This window comes from Cheilinus undulatus, linkage group 9, assembly GCF_018320785.1.
Source record: "Cheilinus undulatus linkage group 9, ASM1832078v1, whole genome shotgun sequence".
In the NCBI taxonomy this organism is placed as follows: Eukaryota; Metazoa; Chordata; class Actinopteri; order Labriformes; family Labridae; genus Cheilinus; species Cheilinus undulatus.
The window spans coordinates 20,069,243-20,091,043 of NC_054873.1; the positions used below are offsets into that span (position 1 = coordinate 20,069,243).

Here is a 21,801-nt window from a genome sequence, read left to right on the forward strand (position 1 = left end):
GAGTTCTGGAGGAAACGGGAAGTTTGACACACTCTGGGCCACTGCTGATTGGTCTTTGCTGATTAGCTTAGAGAAATCATACTGGTTCTACAAAGAGTGGCTCTATAAAGGCCTGCACAATGCATGGCAAATGGGCCTAATGTGATTATGCCTTTATTTTCTGTTTTTTCATTCTCCACATTAAGCAACAGGTTGCTTCATGTCACAGACAAACAATTTGTGTGTTATTGGCTGTTCTGCTACAACTATTACCATTGCCATGACGAAGTTTTGAAATCCAAAATCCCAGTAGACCTTTGATATAAACTGGGCAGCACTCCTGCCATCTGCCTCCATGGATGTTTATACTTTAGTGGAGTAATGTGAGTCACATGTTTGTGCTCACAAACAAGGAAGTCAGTGTGTTGTTTCAGCTCAGTATTTACTGTGTTGTTTTTCCTCATCTGATCATGGTTGGAACAAGTGTGTGCCTCAACTATGTTAATAAAATATTATTTCTGGATCCGATCAATCAATTAGAGGGACTGCTGTGACGCGAATGTCTGCATATTGTGTGAATAAAGGAGTTCAATCTGCTGGGTGTGCTCAGTTAGGTATGCAGTGAAAACCGTTAGCAATTAGAACCAGACACGCTGGGCCTCAGATTCTGGGCTGAATTTGTGTCGTAACTACCAGGCAGAAATCCAAGTACCCCTCAGACCATTTTAAAGTTATACTATCTTTAATGGGATCTTTATTCAAAACAATCCTGGTCGTGTCAGAGGTTTGGTTTTCCACTGGCATTGCCATGTGAAGCAGCAGCGAATGCCAAGTGATCATGAAGTGAAACTCAGATTATCAAAACACCCAAAAAAATCACAGTTTTGACTAAACTTCTCATGCACATAATTTATAAAAGAAAGTTTCAGTTTTGCATGTTGAGGAGTTTAACCCCAAATGTCCTCCACTTGTTTTAATTATGAAAATAAGTTGCATCTGGTCCCAGTGGGCAGAAAACCTGTTTCCACTTCTTGTATGTCTTCTGCATTCAGATGTGCGTTACATTGTTAGCTGGAGAGCTAAAAGTGCCTCTTGTGCCTGTAGCAGAAAAAAGCATCATAGTGAGAGCATAATGAAGAGAGATATTCATGATTAGAGGCAACACAACAGGGAAGAACTTAGTTCTCCTCTGGAAAAAATCATTACCACAGTTTTCCACATAACAGAATCTCAAATTAGTGATCATTAAGAATCTGATATTGCTTTATTTTAGTGAATTTTTACTTTAACATGATTATCAGATGTGTTTCCCATACATACACTATAGACAAAAGTAATTTGTCACACCTGTTAGTTATTGTATTTAGGTGTTTCAATCAGACTCGTTGCCACAGGTGTATCACATTAGGCACCTAGCTATGCAGTCACCTGCAAACATTTGAGATTCAGTATTGGTCGTTCTGAACATCTCAAGTGTGGTACTGTGATGGATGCAAGCTTGGCAATAAGACAGTTTGTGAAATGACACTACAAGGCCCCTTTCTATTCCAACATGACTGTGCCCCAGTGCATAAAGCAAGGACTAGAAAGACGTGGTTTGATAAGTTCAGTGCGGAAGAACTTGACTGGCCTGCGCAGAGTCCTGACTTTAACCCCATCGAGTTTCTTTGGGATGAACTAAAACGGAGATTGCAAGCTAGGCCTTCTCGTCCAACATCAATGCCTGACATCATAAATGCTCTACAGAATGAATGGGAACAAATTCCAACAAAATCACTCCAAATTTTATGGAAAGCCTTCCAAGAAGAGTGGAGGCTGTTAAATTGGGGCCAACTTCATATTAAAGTACATGTATTTGAATACAATGTCACTAAAGTCTGTGAGTGTGATGGTTAGGCAGCCAAATACTTTTGTCCATGTAGTTTATGTTTTAGTGGCTGATTGAACTTGTTTGGAAAAAGTCAAGTCTTCTGAACTGGTACTATACAAATCAAGACTGTTCGATTGATGATTGGCACCAGAAAATTGATTGAAAATTTGCTTTTACTAAAACTTAAACAGGACATCAGTAAATCAATAAACTAACCTTTAGAAGATTAAATGGCAGTAGATTTGTTGTTTGGGCCTTTAGCTCACACTTTATGTTGATGATTTGATGATTTCATCCTAGTCTGTGTGATTCCAACTTGAATATTTGTTTATTGTGTGATTTTTTTTAATCTCTGTTAGGTTTTCTGCTTAATTAAAGGTTTAGAAATACTTTAAGAAACTTAAGAGACCAAACAAGTAATCCGGAGTTCAAAGAAATTGATGTGCACATGATTTGATAACTCTGGTGATAATTTGTTTCAGCCAATCTCATTAAAACATTTCATTGCTCTGTCAGTCTTTTAATTTGATTTGACTAAAAATTTGGCATGTTGTCTTTGTGCATCCGTGGCTGTGAGAAATCCTCTTGAGGGAGGACTATGCAAACTTGGTCTTTGTGCTGGCAGCTTGAATCTTCATCTCAGCTCCTCTCTGAGTTAGAGGCTCTGTGAGCTGTAAGCTGCGTGATTCTCAAGCTTTACTGGGCTTTAGGATTTAACGGGGATGGAAATGGTTATCGTGCAACTGTTCATCAGCTGTGGGTGGGGGGCAAACAAACTGCGAGAATTTTACAGCCCCCTTCGTGGATGTGTATAGTAATGAACTCTTACCTTGCCGTGGAAGGCTGCACTGCTGGTATCCTTGCTTTGTTTTTGTAACCCTCACTAAAAAAGCCTTGCTCTTAATTGTATCCCACGGGGCCCCCAGCTCTCAGTATTCACAGCCTTTCCTGTCCCTTGTTCTGATCCTCCCCCTCTTCAAACCCTAGCCCCATCATCCCAATTCGACAGGTCTTTCCTCTTTAATCGTCCGACTTCAAAGCAGTGTTGTGATGCCCCTCTAGGCCCCCGGCTCCTCAGAGACAGGAGGGGGGCTAGCCTTTAGGGCCTGGGAAGCAGGGTGAAAGTGTGTTGGTGTACACTAGACAGACACGGGTAGAAGAAAATAACAACAAGTTGTTCAGCTGCTGTTCTTCATCATGTTGTCACTGAGGGTGAAGTTGGTGTTGTGTAATTGTAGAAGAAGGTTGCAGATGTTTGAAAGGGTCTATTTGAGACACATTTCATCATTCTTTTGATGAGGGAAACTTTGTAGAGGTGCTGCTACTAAGACAAGAGGCCTGGCTAATGTTTGCCACGGACTTACCCAAGAGCTGGACACAGTGTCAGCTTTCATCTACATCAAAATAGCACCCAATGAACACATTCCAAGGAGCTACATTCTTATTAGGGGGCCCATTTAGCTCAGACAATTAACACAGAGCTAACAGAACACTGCAAAATGAGTATGATATGTCCTTAAGCTGGAGTCAGTGAGTTCTCCTTACGATTGAACATTCCTGCCTAGTTCGAGGTCCAAGCAGCAGTATAACTCACCCTAGAGTACAGTACTGTATGATGCAATAAAGGGGTTCAGTTTATTATAATATGATACAATACAATGCAAGGCTCATTGGATATGCTGCAATAATTTGATTGGACACAATATGATACAAATGATAAGATGTAATATGATACATGAATTTATTGCACTGTTATAAAGTTTGATATGATCTGATACGATACAAGGATTAGATTTGGCACAATACAACATGATATGATGTGATATGTTATGATACAATATGATAAGATGCATGGATTTGATACCCTATGAAATGCAACATGGATTCAATGCAATAATGCAATGCCATACATTAAAATACATGGATTCAACACAGTGGGATGGGGTAAAATATGATAAGATATGATAAGATACATGGATTTGATACAGTACTGAAAGATATAAAGATTTCTTCTGATATTATATAAAACAACAAAATTGGGTAGGCTTAAATGCACGGAACTGATGTGATATGATACAATATGACACATGAATTTAAAGAAATATGATATGGAACAATACAATTTAGTATGTGGATTTGACACAATATAAAACAATGTGATACACTGGTTTGTCAAGATAGGTTATTGTAAGATAGGATAGGATAGGATAGGATAGGATAGAATAGGATAGAATAGGACAGGATAGGATCGGATCTGATAGGATAGGATAGGATAGGATAGGATACATGGATTCAACACATTACATGACAGTACAATATGATAAGACATGACACCATATGATCAGTAGGATATGATTCTAAGCGCTAAGTTTCAACACAACACAATACAATATGGTGAGATGCAGTATGAGACAAAACAGTACGGTATGATTCAATACCATGTGATGTGATGTACGATCCAGTATGATACAACACAAAACAACATGATTCAGTACAATACAGTTTGGTATGATAAAAAATGAATGTACATAATATGACATGACGCAAGAGGATACTCTATGATATGATATGCTGCAATATGATATGTTATGGTACGTGCACTACGCTACAATACAACACAATATGATTTGTTACAAGACAACATTACACAATATGATATGACATGACAGGATACAATACACTGTGATAAGATACGATACAATACAACATGATACAACACAATTCAATGCAATATGATTTGGTACGATAGAACATTACACGATACAATACCACATGACATGACATGATACGATTCCCTACTATTTGATAGAATACCATACATTATACCGTGGTCTTTGTTAATACTTGAATCTGATTGGCTCTGGAAATTAATGGACTTCGCAGAGGCAACCGTCCTCTGCTGCACGTCAGACAGTTCAGGCCTCCACATCATCCAGTAATCCCTGATAATTGGGCACCTTGAAGGGCATTAACCCTTACATATGCTAAGATTTAATATGATACAACACAATACAATGCAATGCAATATGATTCTACACTATATGAAACAATAAGATATGATATATGATACAGTACGATAAGATACAAAAAGATACGGTACAACTTGATGTGATATATAATTCTGCCTTACGATACAATATGAAACACTACAATACAATTTGTAACAATACTATACAATCTGAGACTATACAATATGGTATAATTTGCTGCAAAATGAAACACTAAGATACAATATGATATGATATGACACGTTGCTATGACACTATAAATTCAGTATCATTCAATATGATATGATAAAGTACTGCACACATGCCACATTATCGCAATAACATCACAATAAAGCAATTCTGTGATTATTGATAACATATGTTGTAAGACAACAGAATGTTGAACACTCCTCACTTATTAACTTAAGAATATTAAATAACCCTAAAAAGGTAAAGTTTGAGGTTAATTTTGTAATTCTCTGCAGTTTGGTGATGGTTTAACCTTTTATTATGCTTTATCCTAGAGCTTCTTTTTAACGCTGGCCTATTATGTCTAATTTTTGTCGTTTTCTTTTTTTTTGTATCCCGTTGTTCAACCAGTTCCAGTCATCTTACCCTCATTCATTTGTAAAGCACCACCAGGAGAAGTCGTAAAGTAATGACATCGTTAGTCAAATTGGCTGGAAAATCTATTTAGGGTGCCACATTTATTTCACTTAAAAAACATCAACATACTGCACTAGCTGAATTGTATAACACCAGTCAGGAAGGCAATGTATTGCTTCATAGGTACTTTTTCCCCAATCCCTGGTGTGAACCTAACCCGCAGTGGTGCTGAGATCAAAGAAAAGACTGGGTTAGCTCTGGCCCAAGAGGAGAGACTGAGTGATTAATTGAGCAATGCCCCCTGATCAGAGTGGGGATTGTTTCTCCATTGTGGTGATTTATCTTTATCTCTGCTGGTTGGCTCTCACTGTTGCATCAATAAATCCAGATGGGCTCTGGAGATAATTCTGCCCTCGATAAAGTGGCTGCTCAGAAGATATATGGCTGCTGGTAATTGCCCTCTTCCTCATTTTTTTGATATTAAAGCATGATGTATATGGACTCTGTCAGAATTTGCATGAAGAGCAGCAGCAATAGATTTACTATGTATTAAGTGTGTTTGGAGTTAATTACAAATTTCCCCATGGGACAATAAACAGTATTGTACCAGTATTGAATTGTACTGCTCTGTGCCACTTCTTATTGTATGGAATAGTATTATATCCTGAATTGCATCATACTATACTGTATCTTTTTGACTTGCATGGTATGTATTTGTTTGATTCAGGGACATGAAAAGGCCCTACAGGTCATAACACATTTTGAGTAACCTCCACATGTCAGTGGTTTGCGTTGGTCAAAACTGAGGTCAAACCCAGCCATGAGGTGTGGATGGAAGAATTGTTGCTTCCTGCCTAATTTTTCCGACCTACTTCATCCTCCAGAGGAAATGTCACAGATCAAAAATCCTGCTGTTCTCTGACATTTGACTTTTCAGTCAAGGCTGCTCACCTGATTGGCAGGAAGAGGTGACTTATGGAGGTGAAAAGAAAACATATATGATGAGTCCCAAGCCAATAGTGCATACACAGTAGAGGCTGTGCAAAATGGGATAGTTGATTCATTATGTGGCTACATCATGTTGAGGCAAATATGTGTATGCTTGTTAGTGACCACACTTTAAGACACTGTGAAAAGCACGAGGTCAGTTTCTGGGCAAATCAAAAATTGTACAAAATGAGCTTAACAGTGCACACATTCAACCTTTATGAACTTGTGGGAGAAGTTGAAATCCTTCCTGCTTTCTCACCAGTGCACTAAAGCATTTAAGGGTCCTAACTGTTCGAGCAATGTGCTTGTTAGTATGAGTTATAAATGCTTTTAAAAAAAGATACCAAATCCAAGTGAGACATGACCACAATCATACACAACCTTTCCTGCTCTGTGAATAACTAGACACAATTTCAAAATGTTTTCCTCCAGAACAGATCCAAACAGAGACAAAAAGCACCAACAGAGCACCAGCAGGGAGTCTTATTTTCAGTCCCTGGGCCAAAAAATAAAACAATTTGTGGGCAACTGAGCACCTGGGGATGATGATTGTTTTCCAATTTAGTATCTGTGAATTAAATTCAAGAAGTGATTAAAACTGAATAGCCCAGTTTGCCCAACTGAATTTATTTCTAACTTTAATTTCCCTAAAATTACACAGTTACCATCATTTGAAATATGAATCTCACCAAAGCTGTTAAAAACAATACAGATCTGGTATAAGTGGTAGAGAGCATACCTGCAAGTGGTTTGAAGCCGCTTCACCATGACATTATGACACAATGGTCGCTTGCTGGTCAGGTGAAATAAATGTCATCACCTTCACCCACTAGGTGGTGAATTTTCATGAATATCACCTACTCAAAAACACTGGCTCTCTCTTTGACATCTTGTGGAAATTATACAAAGATCTGGTTGGAAAAATTCTGATAAAGTGAAGGTGAGAATTTTGGCTAAATAGGTGTTGATAGTCATACTGACTCACTGATTTAAGAATGCAGATTAACCCAGCTACCACTGCTGCAGTCAGCAGTCCTTAGGGACTTGGTTTGTGGTTCAGACCAAAGTATGGACTTGGTCTGGTTGCTGTAGAGAGTTACCAGCCAGCTTCCTGAGTACCAATCGAAGGTAGTCTAGAGCAGTGGTTCTCAACCTTTTCAGCCCACGACCCCCAAAATAAAGGTGCTAGAGACTGGAGACCCCCGCTGTACCTGAATGTGATTGAGCACAGCCATGAACATTCAAGAATAGTCACTTGCAGACAAGGCTGCCCATAAGGAGGAATAAAGGGGGAGGTTTCTGGGACCCAGCCAAACTGGGGTCCCATGGAGGTCAGCAAAATCATGGTCTATTTTGAAGTTAAGCTGTGAAAACCATATTTTATATTTGACCTGAATAATAACCACTCTTGTCAAAGAAACAATTATGTCATTTGTGTAGTAAATAGCCTTCTTAAAAGGAAAATCACTTTTGTTTAAAACGTAATTAAAATGGGTTAGATATTGCTAACATTGGTTATTAATAGCAAAAATGGTGGAAAAGGTGGTGAAATTGCCACTTTTAAAGATCATAAATGGGTTAATTAGATAAAAGTGACAAAAACAATAATCAAAATTGGGTTAAAGTGGCAAAAACAGGCATAAAAAGTGGTATAGGGGGATTAAAACGTGTCTGAAATGGCTTTAAAGTGCAATAAATTGGTGGAAATTAGGTGGATTGGGATGAAAAATGTATATAATCTGGCAAAAATGGGTTAACAGTGGTTAAAATGGACAAAAGGGGTGTTAAAAGTGGTTATTAGTGGCAATAATGGGTCAACAATAGGCAGAATATGGCAATAACTGGTTTAGAAGTGGCAAAAACAGGCAGAAAGAAGTGGAAGAAAGGGTTTAAAATGAACAAAAATTGGTTTTAAGTGGCAAAAATGTGCTAAAACTGGAAAAATTAGTGTTAAACATGTTAAAAAAGGGTTAACATTTAGTCTCTTAAAAATATTGGTGTTTTTTTAAGGCATCTGGTCACCCCCTCTCAGTGTCTCATGACCCCAAGGTTGAGAATCACTGGTCTAGAGCAAGGTGTTAGATCACAGGGATTGGGTGTGAAAAGCCCTTTTCAAGTCCAGCCACAAATTCTCAATAGGACTAAGGTCTGAGATTTAACTCTGCCTTTCCCGAACATTCACCTTGTCTTTAAACCATTTTGCCGTATGCTTTGTGGTGATATGCAGTGTTTGGTGTCAGCAAACTAAGCCTCTTGTCTGATGGCCAAAAGCACCATTTTGGTCTCAAAGAACTTTCTTCTTGTGAACTCTTGTCAAGATTTAATATGAGTTTTCTTCAACAGTGGCTTTCTCTTTGCCACTCTCCCATAAAGCTTTGAGTGGTGAAGAACTAGGCACTGGGTATGCAGAGTCTCTCCCATCTCAGCTGCTGGGACTTTTAACTCCTTCACAGTAGTCGTAGGTGTCTAGGTGGCCTCTCTCACTAGTGTCCTTATTTCTCGGTCACTCACTTTGTGAGGATGGCCTGATCTAGGCCGATTTACTCATGCGCCATATTCCTTCCATTTCTTGATGATGGATTTAACTGAACTCTGAGGGATGTTTAGTGCCTTGTAAATTTTTTGTCTCTGTCCCCTTAACTATACTTTTCAATAACCTTTTCTCTTAGTTGCTTGGAGTGTTCTTTTTGCCTTCATGGTGTAATGGTAGCCAGGAATACTGAATCAACAGTGACTAACTAAATGTAGAGTTACTACAGAGCCAACTCAGGACATTGCTTTATAACTGGAGGAGCACTTTGTGTGATTCACCCTTCGTTCTTCTTTTCTATTTTTCACTTTCCTCCGCTGCCTCATGTGAATTGGCGCTGAGCTGCGGAGAATAACTACATTATGTACTGTATGTAAAAGCTCATAATTTATAATGTGCTACTGTCTTGCACACAGGATGGATGTTGGTGATGCAATGATATTGTCAGAGCCTGAAATATCAGCCTGTGCTAATCAATTACTGCTTGCCTTGATGTTTAAATTGCCTGCAGTGCTCGTGGGCTTAAATGTCAATGACTGGCTGGCGAGAGAGATTTATTTTTTTAAAAAGAAAGCCATTGAGCAGATGCAGATGAAACCTTTTCTCTGGTGCAAAGTTGTTTGTTGCTTTGTCGGACCCTCAGTGGCCTGGCCTTTATGGTTTTTCCTCTAGGGTCTCGTCCCATTGTTGTGCTTTCTCAGCCGCCTGCCGTCGATCTCTCTCCTCACCCTCCATAACCGATTCAATGAGGCTCCTCGATACGATTGGTGCTCCACTTTCCTGTGAAAGGGTTTCCATGGAAACCAAAAAAATAATGCAGACCCTCACCACTGTTGCTCTCCAACAGCTAATAGCTCTCTAAACAGGGGTCCAGGAGAGAGTATGTCTGCATCAGGCCTCAGGCTAAAATTTGGCCAGTGTGGTGTGTAGTACCAGATTACAGTCAGGAGGATGACGGCTCTGGCCTTATTTGTTGCTTTTACAACAGACTGTAACAATATGGAAATGAATTACAATGTTGTATTGCCTGGGGAAATGTTCTCTAAGCCATATGTTGAATATTTGGATGTGAATCCTTCCAACAATCTCCATTCTTTGGCTCTGCATGCATGCCCAGCCACTGTGGAGATATTATTGATTCCCTGAGCCTGCGCTCTATATGTGTGAAGTCAAGGCTCTGTGATAACGGAGTGTATCATTCCAGTGCATCTCCTCTCACCAGCGATTTGTCCTGTCCTCACTCAGGCTCTGATTGCCTTTTCCTCGATGTAATCAGGGCCCGTCTGAATTCTGTATGGGGGAGGTTGTGTTGCTGCTGCCACTGTCAGTTGGATCCTGCTTCCTGGTGAATCTGATGTCTGCTGGCAATATGGTGTGTCGGCGGGAAGATGCGGCGGGCTCAATCAGCCAGAATACTCCTGGGATATTCTCCATCCTCAGCCCCTGTCAGAATAAAAAACACCCTGCCTGTATTCCACCATCTAATGTGGCAAGAGCTCACTGCATGCCGCTCTGAAAGGCAGCTCTCGCCATATTTGATGCTGTAGTTGTCACTGCCAGTGCTTTGAAAGCGGCTCCAAAGTATTGTCAGTTGAATCCATGCTGGCTGACTATTTTTGCACATTGGGAGCTGGAATACGAGCAGCTTAATTGGCTCTGCATCATTATATTCAGCTGAAAGACACTTGTGGCAAAGCAGTTTGGAAACAGGAGGAAAAGTTAAAAACATTTTTATGGTCATTAGCCACACTTGGTTGGAGACATATCGCACATTGACGGTTAAAGTCAGCGATGTCTGCTAAGAGAGGAAGGTATTCCTCTGTCAGTGAATAATGCATGAGCTCAGACACTCATCAAGGTCACATCAGAAGAGACTGTGGTCTGTTGGATCTTCTAATAAAGGATAATTAACCAAGTGAGAACATATAGACAGGTTCCAAGTCCTCCAGGCAGGCATTAAAATTTTACCTGCCATGTCTGCCTTGCCTAGACCACTATGAAGATTTTTCCACACTTAATTTTACCTTCCAGCCAAGAGAGAGGGAAATATTCTCACAGATAAAATACTCCTGCAGTCTTAAATTAGCTCACAGCTTGGTGCGAGCGCTTCATACATAATAAATGCAAACTCTGTCATTTTAAGTGTCCTAGAATTTTTATTTTCATGCTCGCAGTCTTTTTCTGCTTCAATGACTTACGCATACCAAGACAAATGTGCCACTTTTGTGTCTCCTCACCAGTGCTTCACTGTTTATTCATCTCATTAGCTGCATCCTAACCTCTGCCTTTTCTCTCCTTTCCTTCTGTCCAACAGCCCATGAAAACAGGAGAGGAGAGAGAACCAAGAGAAGTCATCAGCTTCACCTGAACGCAGAGGCACAAGCAGATCCACATGGTATGCTGGTATTTTATCTATTAGTACAATCCCAAAGGAAGAGAGAGTCACAAATCAAACTCCTCAGTGCAAATTCTCATGTGAAACTCATTTCTCTGCTTTGGTTGTTTTCTCTGCATCTGTAATTTCTGGCTTTTGCTATGAATGATTTCCACCAACTCCAGCAGTGCTTCCACTCCAGCAGAGACATGTTAAATCAGCGAAATAAACAGCTGAAAGCTCTTGTTGACAGACTCCTTTCACAGGGATGCTGACAGCACAGGCGCAAAGCCATTGTTGCCATTTACCAGGAGGAGCAGCGCTAGTGAGAGCCGGAGCGTGAAGTGGGTCCTGCAAGCAGGCAGACAAGTGCCTTTGTCCCTTTAGCATCACAGCAGGCCAGCTCTGCTCTTTGTTATCGTCTGATTTGCATTGGCATTTGTAACATTAGTATTCCAGACACGGCTGAGCTGCAGACATGTATAGATTGAGAGGTTAAAGGGGAGTTTAGACCCAGACACATCAGCTCTAATCAGTCATAGCACACAACCATGACAGCAGCAGGCAATGTCGGGCCGTTTGTCTAATTGACTTCAGAAGAGCAGAAACATATTCTTGAGCTGTTTTTAATGTCTGTCTGTGATTTGAGCACAGTACAGTTGCATTCACCAATGCCTTTCTGAGTGGTAAATACAATGCAGTTATGCTGAAAGGAAGTAAGGCAGGAGAAGACACATTCAGACAACCTCCACAGTCCCAAACAGAAGGAAAAAAGTCACGTTGGGGTAAAATTAGAGAGGAAAAACAGGGTTATTGTTTAATCAAATTATTATTAGCAGGCAAAATCAAAAGAAGACCAACATGATGTATTTTTGAGCACTGTCTGGTGAATTAAATAAAAGTAACATAACAGGCTGATTTTATAACGGTTTTCTGTTTGTTTTTACCAACATTATGATCAGAACAGAGTGGATTAACCAAAAAAAAAACGCCTCCTCATACCCTTGTAAGAGCTGCTGTCAAATGTGTACAGTCAGCTGTTTGTTTGACTCTATAATATCAGTAGTGCTGCAGCTAGTCTGCCTGCTAAAGGCCTTTTAATCAACATTTCGCTCATCCTAAGTTCAAGAAAGTTAAATAAGGCCTGAATTCTGACATGAGATTACAGGAATTGTGCACAAAGCATCACTATTTTTCATGTATTTATTAATTTGCCTGTGTGATTTTCATTAATCTCATATTTTCACCATAAGATCAAATCAAAATTGAATAAAAGCCAGACCGTCACACCCTCATTTAGAGACAATGCTAATATTGTGACAACAATGAAATGATGGTTAATGGTGCAGCTTTTGCGCATTGACATTTAGTATTTGCTGTCTTGGTGACACTGTAAAAAAGAAAGCTAGTTGTTATAGTTGTATAAACTTGACTTATCTTTACCCATCAATTCAAGTGTAGTCTACTTAAAGGTCGCATATTATACCCTTTTAAGATAAGTTTATATTGGTCTCAGAGGTCCCCAAAACATGCATGTGAAGTTTGTTACTGAAAAAATACTCTATTTTTGGATTTGTGCATGTCTAAAAACCCCTCTGTTTCGGCCCTGCTCAGAACGAGCTGTTTCTGTGTCTGTGGCTTTAAATGTCTCTGAGCTGCCTGACTCCGCCCCTTACTCTGCCTCTCTCAGGGAATGGATGTGGCTTAATGGATGTGGCTCTCCTGATCCTAGGATCAGGAAAGGAGGGCGGAACTTTCCTCCAATTAGGGAGGGCCAACCAAACCTGGGGGCAGTGCTAACTCCCTGTATGACATCATGAGAGGAAAATCTGAAAATGGCTTGTGTCAGCACACATTTTCTGAAAGCTGGAGAAAGAGACGGGGGGAGGGAATGGATTTTTCTCATTCTTGGGGAGGATTGTGGACAGGCCGGGGGCACATATTTTTGTTGGAAAGCCTGAAAAGTTATATTTTGCATAACATGTGACCTTTAAATTTTAGGGAAACCTTAGCAGTAACTTTTTAAGTTAAAACAAGATTTATTTAACAGTGCAGCTGTTAAGTTATGACATCTTCCTTAAAAGACAGAGCTTGTCCAGCTCTGTTTATGTAATTTTAAATGTTTATGCGTCCTGAAGCTCATAAAATCAACTTATCAGAAGTAAATTATCTGGGTTTCCACAGCTGGCACAGACCAAACACCATCTACTCTGTTTCTGCTTTAAGAAATCCAAGATGTCTTCTAAATGGATCTTGTGATGAGGATGTTTCACATGAAAATTAGTAAATAAAACAAAAGGTCGTTCATTTTTTATTATAATCCTTTATGCACTGATGATATTATCCTTTGCCCTATGATCAAACATTTGTGGTCAAATTATTACATTAATATCACACCAGTTCGAGCAGTTTCCACCACAGGGAAGGAAAACAAGATAATTGTATTTTCTGCAAAACTGTAAAGCATTAACACAGTTCTAGTTTACTTCTTGCTGTTGTTATAGCTTGTGTATGTGGATTCTCTTTCATCTGAAGCTCCCACAGAAACACAAACTCACATGTTTTATCCTCAAGGCTTTGTTTTAATCTTTGTATTGCGCTCAAGTCCCCAGCCTGTAACAAATTAGGTTATGATGTTCCTTTTGTTGTTTTTCTTTTTTCTTCAGGTGAACTTTGAGTGTGTGAGGGTGCAGATATGTGTGTTTGACTTACAGTCATCAGTAAATGATAAAACTGCCTCCAGGCTCTTCATAGAGAAGAACTAGCTTTATTCAAAGCGACATCTGCCCTTGAATCTTGGTAACAGGGATAGTTCATTAGACAAATGGAAGGCCGAGCTGTCCCCCAGTCGTAAAGGGCTCCGCTTTGCTCCCCTTTTGTTTTCTAACAGGAAGTAGTGCTAAGTGGAGATGCCAAACAGCGCCCTGCAGACAAAGGCCACTCTCACCCTATATCCGGGTTGCCGTGGAGACCACCAGGGTCCTCATTTGGGGGGTTGGAGGAATTCCAAGATGTGCTAAAAACAACACCAGCAGATATCATCAAACTATGTATTCAGGCCATAAAGAACCAAAAACTCTGATGATTTTTTTCATCACTGAGTGTGTTTTAGTTGTTCTTTGTCAGGATTTAATGACATATGAGCACATTGCGTGTATTTTCTGCTGTTAACACCCCTAAGTGTCCCTTTGTGTTTAATCCCTTGAGGCTGAAAGTGTTGTCTTCCCTTAAATCTCCCATTGTTTACTTCTGCAGAGGCCATCTGTGATGGAAACTCTCTTTATAGAGAGATCTGGCAGAGACAACAACTGGTCCAGTTTTTTTTTAACTGGAAAAGGCCTGTTTAAGTTAACAGCCTCTCTTTCAAGAGTGTCCCGGCCAAACAGGCAAAACAGGCAGAAGTACAGATTTACACATTTCTGAACAATGAACAATGAAAGTAAATATATTTGAAACACAATCACCAATTTTTACTCTTCTTTGTGTTGTGTTTAATGTGGATCTTTTGCTAATGATCTAAGATGATTTATGGTAGTTTGTGGCTTGAACTGATAAAGCTTTGACTGTTTACACATGGGTTGTAGCTTGTTCTTAGATTTCTCAGTAATGTTTTTTTCTGTAGAAGCAATTAAATGTATGCAGCGTTGGGGTTTAAGATAAATTTTATCCAATGTCTGTAGAACAAAATACTGATACCGATAAAAGGCCAAATGCCAAATATCTGCCTCAAAAATCAGATCAGGTTATTAATAGGGCTGTCAAAATAACCTACATTGATCACGATTAATCAAGGACCACAATTAATGCACTAATTTTTGTTAATCCCAGTTAATCTCATGCTTTTTTGGGCCTTTTAGCACACTTTAGTTAAGCCATGTCAGCATCTCCCTGCAGCAAAGCCAAGGCTCTGGTGCCTATCAGTCCTGGGTCCTCCTTTTCCACTCTAATCCAAAATGCAGACAATGTCTTGGACTTGAGCTGCAACCACATTGTTGAGTCTGAGGTGACATCATTGAACTGCTCCTTTCTGCTGTGCTAAAGTCATTTGTTGGTGCCCCCCACCACCACTGTTTTATGGTATGGTATAACAGTGTATTACTCTAGATTGTGTCTTGTTGTCTTGCTCAGTATTAGACTTTATCCATCAATCATCTATACCTAGTATCCTGTTTTGGGTTGTCATACGCCGGGACTAATCAAGTGGTGGGGTACACCCTGGACTGGTCGATAACAGGGCTGACATACAGAGACAAACAACCAGGCACACCCACACTCACGCTCACACTCACACCTACGGGCAATTTCTTGTCTCCAGTTATTCTAATGAGCATGTCTTTCGACAGTGGGAGGTAACTAAGAAACTCTGAGAGAACCCACACATGCAAACATAATACTGCACTGCCCTGATTGACCCAGCTTAGAACCAGGAACCTCCTCGCTGTGAGGAAAAACAGTGCTTACCTCTGTTCCACCATGCAGCCTGTATAAGCCAGTAAGAGCATATTAAATCAGAAAAATAAGTCCACAAAGTTACTGAAGAACTTCACCAACATATAAACTGTCCCTCCCTGGAGGGTCAAAAACTGGACGCAGCAGTGTGGGCGAGATTATTGACTACATTTCTAAACTTTTTTTCAAAGGAATGACATTTATTCTGCTTCTCGTGCGTCTGCCATAACTGGGAGGATTTCAGATACAATTGTGGGAAAAACCCACCAAAGACAGAACAAGACACAGCAGCGAATGTAGCGGCCAGATTTCATGGAAATATTTCTCCCTCTTGTCGCCACAATAACTACCAAGCACTTAGTTTGAATTGAGTTATAACTCATTTTTGTGGAAAACCCCACAGGCAATGTGTCATCCTCCAAGAGCAACCCGTGGGAAAAGTTAAAGCCAAGTCGTCACTGGGGGATAATGCAGAAGTGTTTATGTGCTTATTGTGCAGCTACCACATGTCCTCACTGCCAGACGACCCGAGAGCTGGAACTCCAGGCAATCAATGCATCATTGAGCTTGAGCCTTGGCGGGGTATTGATCCAGTTTGTGTCTTCACTCAGGCAGATAGAGGTGCCGACACAATTAAGTGAGGATCTGTGTTTTCAGAAAGCATGGATCACACACACAGTGGTATTCAATCGAAGCCCAAATCTGCTCATCTCTATCGCATGTCCTCTATTAGGGCCCCTCCCCTGCCTAATCAATCCTATCTAAGGAGCCGGAGGATCAATATCACTGTAGGAGTATGTGCAACTGTTCGTCTAGCTGGATGCAAGCCCGGTCAGGATGCCAAGAATGTGGCATGTGGAGCTGTTTGACAACACATGGCCAGTGTGTTGTTGTGACTGTGCATTTGTTCACTCTGGGAGTCGTCTCTAGTTAATCAGCCTGTTGTTCAGGAGTGTGTCAGCTGCCCAGTCAGAGGACTTCTGCCCTCGGGGATTCACACAAACTCATTCCCAAAGTGAATGTGGTCAGGAGGGCGCCACTCGCAGGCTCAGATAAGAAGTGGTTGGGATTCACAGCACGTAGGTGAACAGTGGACTGAAATGAGAAATGGCTTTGCAAAGCAGAGAGAATTCAAGCGAGACTGACCACTTTTTTTTTGTGAACTAGCAATAGCCATAATATGCAGATGCTGATAATGTTCACCACTGCTCTGCAAAAACTCATTAAGAAAAACATGCTTGGCTGCAGGGTGTATGTCTTGTACGCATCAACCTGAGCATCCAACCAACATCAGGACCTTTGCTTCAAGCTTAGCAGTTTTTCCAACTTTTCCAACCCAGCTGAGTTTGTGCGCTTTGCTCTCTGTGTGAGCTACACCCACACACACTGTGCGCGGCGCTGCCTTTGAGCTACACTCGTACACTTTGTCTCTGTGGTTGTTCCCTGTTGTCTGTATGCAGTCTAAAGCAGCATACAGTGCGCTATAGCTGCTTAGCATTCAGCACACTTCAAAGCGCCTCAGTGTGACAGCACAGCCCAGGGCTCATTCTCTCCTAATTGGAGGTTCATTAAGGGACATGGTGCGCCTCAGGGGAGCCTTCGCTCACTGCCAGAGGAGCCTGTCTTTAGTCGGATTTCGGGATGTTTACTTGCTGTGGCTGATTTAGAAAGTCATGGAGAGATATGAAAACGGGGTTTTAATTGAGATAAAAGTTGATGTGGCATGCGTGCGGTCCCTTAGTGTCATTGTCGGAGGGTATTAAGGCACTCCGGAGAGAGCTTCAGAGTAACATCCAGTACAAGAAAAAACACACACCTGCTCCTGGTGCATTAAGGAACCAGAGGACAAAATGTGCCATCCTCCAAGGGTTCAACTACAAGTGATCATTTAGAGGGTCAATGACATTTAAAGGGGTCAAGTTCCAGCTTTTAAAATCTCCACAGGGTTTCAGTGTATTAATGATTCTCTGTTATGCAGCCTCACGTTTCAGATGAAGTGAACTGGCTGGTTATCGGAAGGGGAGGCGGGTTCAGTGTGGCGACAGTTTGGCGAGAGGCAGACACAGTGTCCTTGTCGTTGCTGATCCATTTGTCCAGGGCGGTGGCCGGTGGAGCGAGGGGGAATATGGACTCACTTCATTAATCGTGCTCAAAGTGTCAACTTCAAGGAGAACCACCCAAGGGTGTGCTATTTATATATGGTGCACTCTAAATGTGGGACTACATCTTCCTTATCTTTTAATTGCAACCAGTTGACATGACCATCATGGTTGATTGTGTAGATGATGCCTCCCAAAAAAAACTGGTCTTCTGAGTTAAGCATGAAAAAAAGCCCTATAGCAATAATTCAGAATTCCTCTCTCTCATTCTGAGAAGAATTTAGGTCAGATGGTTTTGCCCTCATTACCGAGCTCTGGCTTCTGTCGATGCTGCAACGCTGATGTAGGATCAGTTCTCATTAATCCACAACCAAACTCAAACCATGCCAGACTCCACAAACCCAGTCTGGCTATGGATCAGTCTTTGCCGGGAGTAAACAATGGTATCTTAGCAGCATTTGGCATTTCAGGATGTCAGTGTAGACAGTAGACTGAGTTGGCATTTATGTGATACCTCAGGCAAAGTCTGCCACTCAGATTGTCAGATTGAGGTCACACACAGAGTATTTTCTGGCTAATAAACATATTCACTGTGTTTACACAGTTTAAAAAAGTAGATTAGTTGTGTAAGCCTGTCTGAAATTTGACTTTTAAAATGTATGAACACATGCTAGTCTAACTGAATTTGAAACAAGATAATTCTCCAAAGTCAGACTATCATGTCTCCAGATAATGCAGGTAAAGAAGGCTGGGAAGAAAGCAAGAAGGAGGTAACAACAGGGGGCAAAGTGAGAATGTATGACATGAACATAATTTCATCATTCAACATTAAAACTGTTTTTCAGTTGTTGACGTACTACCATAGACTTTATATTAAGGCGGAGAGAGCAACAACTGCCTGGGAGTGAAGCCAGAATATTTAGAGCTCTTGCTGCTGAATGACTGCAGTATAATTCATGAATAGGTCCCTTCCATCTTAACAGGGGTCAAATTATAAAGCCTCTACAAAAGGGGCAAAGAATGGAAAGTCTTCTGGGGACCAGGAGCATAGGGGGCCTAGCAAAAGGGGTCAGCAAAAACATGGTCCATTGTAAAGTTTTGCTACCTTCTTTCAAAATGTACAGTACAGTAATGACACCATGTCAATTCCCAATTTCACCCTGGATTTGTCCAGAAAGCTAAAACATGTGTTCAATAATTTTTTGTCAAATCCGTTGGTTGGATATGATTGAGATGATTGTTTTAAGACTGGATTTTGAGCTTTTATGACTTTATTATTGAGAGAACAGTGGATAGAGTCAAAACGTGGGAGAGGGAGGGTGGGGAGTGACACACAGGAAAGGAGCCACAGGCTGAAATTGAACTTCGGTGACCCACAACAGCCTCCCTACATGGGGAGTGTGGACATAACCACTAGGCTGCCAAGATGATTTCTGCATAATTTTGTTTTGATTAGTACCTTAATATGAAAATAAAGCACATGTAATAGTGGTTTGATCACCCAACTCTACTATGTGTATGTCATGTGTATGCATCGTCAGTGCAAAATGTCAGCCTTCATCAAAGGGGTATTTTGTCTTAAATTGAGTACATTTGGGTACACAGAGAAGCTGTTTTTAATAGGCAGTCAATCAGTGTGTAGTGGAATATATCAATATTATAACGGTCAAACTGAAATAAGTCTAATAATGTGCTGAAAAGAATCTTATTGCCACCAAGTGTAGCAAAGTTGTACCATAATAAATCATTTGTTCCCTATGCTTGTATACAGGGACAAGGACAGTTGTATAATTAAATGGCCTAATTAAGCTCTAACTGTAGCTCCGTGTAGCTTTGCATGTAAATATGCTGGCTGTCTCTATATAAAGCAGTGCACTTTTCCTTACTGCGATGTGTCATGTTTGTTTACAAAGGGTGGGGGTTTTTTTGCCAGCAAACACAAACAAAATGCCTCACAGCGCCTTATCTTGACACATTGCTTGCAAAGCACCTGAGGAAGATGGGTCTTTAATCTTGCGGTAAATTTGTCTGTGTTGGTTTAAGGCTGCAGCTCCCGGAGTGCGAACCACGTCCCCCTTGTCTACATAATGTTCTCTGCAGAATACTCACAGAGAATTAGTGGTCTGATATCTACGGCTGGGGCCATGATCGATGAGGACCTTTGATCCCATGGGAGTCATGGGAAAGACCAGTTTGTTTACTCTGCACTTTCTCCAGGGTCTCAGTGGCAGTTTGATTTATTCTACGGCGCTTTGCACCACCGCAGTGATGTTATTTGGAGCCTGCATGGCTAGTAGTCCACCTCGTTCTTTAAGCAGCTGATGCATTTAAATGCAGAAAAAAAAAGAAAAATTTGGCTCCACATCTGTCAGTCGGTTCAACCCTGAGATGGGAGTGAAAAGCAGAAGGGTGACGCTGGATGAGAAATCAGACGTTTTGTTTGGAAAATGAGACGTGAGCTCAGCCCTGAGAGTTTTTCCAGCCGACCCATTCCCTCCCTATTCCACCTCCTCATCCCATGCTCCAGTAAGTACAGTTTGCACTCTGGGGTGACTGTGGAGAGCAGCAGGGATGAGAAAGAGCCTTTTTTTGATGCTTTCCCTGTGACTGTAATGTATGCAAATCCCAATTGAGACCTCCTGTGCCCTCATTAGGCCTTTCAGTGAGGCTTAGGAAAGGGAGGGGTTAATTAAAACCCTTCCCGTGCAATGGCGCTGTTGGATGCTCTCAGAGCACCACTAGAAGAGTGATCAATACCTAAGCATATCATTATGATTTAGAGGAGGTGTTTAACCATAGCTTTAAATCAATTTTCCTTCATCTGGGGAGGAGAGGAGAAATAACAAACCTTTGGATTGGTGGAGGGGAGGAAACGTTCTCATTGTGTGTTAACTTGCTCCCACAGCAGACAAAGGCTGCCTTCACATCTTTAGTATTGTTCAAATTTATTGTTGCTGCATCTTACACGAAGCTGCAACAAGACAGAAACCTCTCTAGAGCTCACAGCACAGTGAAAAAAGAAGCAGGGGGAATACATGAAACAAAACAAGAAGACAGCCTAGATAAAGATATGGGTTATGACCCCCTTATTTACAGGAATATAATTTTAGCAACCAGCTGGGAGTTACTCATATGAGGCAATAGTTAGAGAAATTAAGGCTCAGATCTCCTGAAAGTGAAAATCCCCATCTCAGAGGGTGAAGGGTCATGTCTGAATCCCATCTGAGCGACAGCAGTCCCTTCAACCCTTCAGAGACTGGCAGGAATCAAAGTGGACATGATCGATCGCAGCCAGAGCTTCACTGCTAACTCAGATCAGTGGAGAGATCATCATAAGGAGGCGTCTGACAGCACAGCAGGCGCTGGAAAGACCGTCTGAAGATTAGGAGATTATATCTGATGGACATGCTGCAAAGTACAGACAAAGGGAGAGAAAAGAAGGAACTCTTTTGTTTTGTAATTCAGAGGCGCCAAGGTGTTGCTTGTGAGATGTATAAACCTTTCTCCAGTCCTCGTAGGAATGGCTTTTTAATCCGCTTGTTACCCAGCCTCAATCCTGGCTATCACCACAGCAGAACAAATTAATAATGACTACTACAAAGCAAAGAGTGTCGGGTCGTTTCTGCCAAATAATTAATTTTCCTCTCCTCACTGAGACTGCAATTATAGTAGCTGCTCCACAGATTGTTTCTTCTTCAGTTTTTTTAACCGAACACGTAGAAATGATTCCTCAGACGGCTCCTATCGCCCCTGAGGGGAAAGTCTGCTTCATTTTCAGCTTAAACAAATGCTTCAATGGAGGCCCTGTGGAGCATCAGATACACACAGGTGCAAAGGGTCATGGACACTTAGACACCCATGTTGTCCGCTAATGTAGGAGAGGCTTTCTTCATTAACCAGGAGTGCTTCACTCATCA

The 21,801-nt window shown here is 41.0% G+C and overlaps 1 protein-coding gene across 1 annotated transcript in view; it reads left to right on the forward strand.

Annotated features, from left to right (window-relative positions):
* Positions 1-21,801, forward strand: part of tspan18b (tetraspanin 18b) — a 59,192-nt gene that overhangs the window by 24,853 nt on the left and 12,538 nt on the right. Inside the window, exon 2 of the mRNA XM_041794880.1 lies at positions 11,277-11,357. Within this exon, the coding sequence (XP_041650814.1) occupies positions 11,355-11,357 (3 nt within the window). The 5' untranslated portion in view covers positions 11,277-11,354. The remainder of the gene's footprint in view (positions 1-11,276; positions 11,358-21,801) is intronic.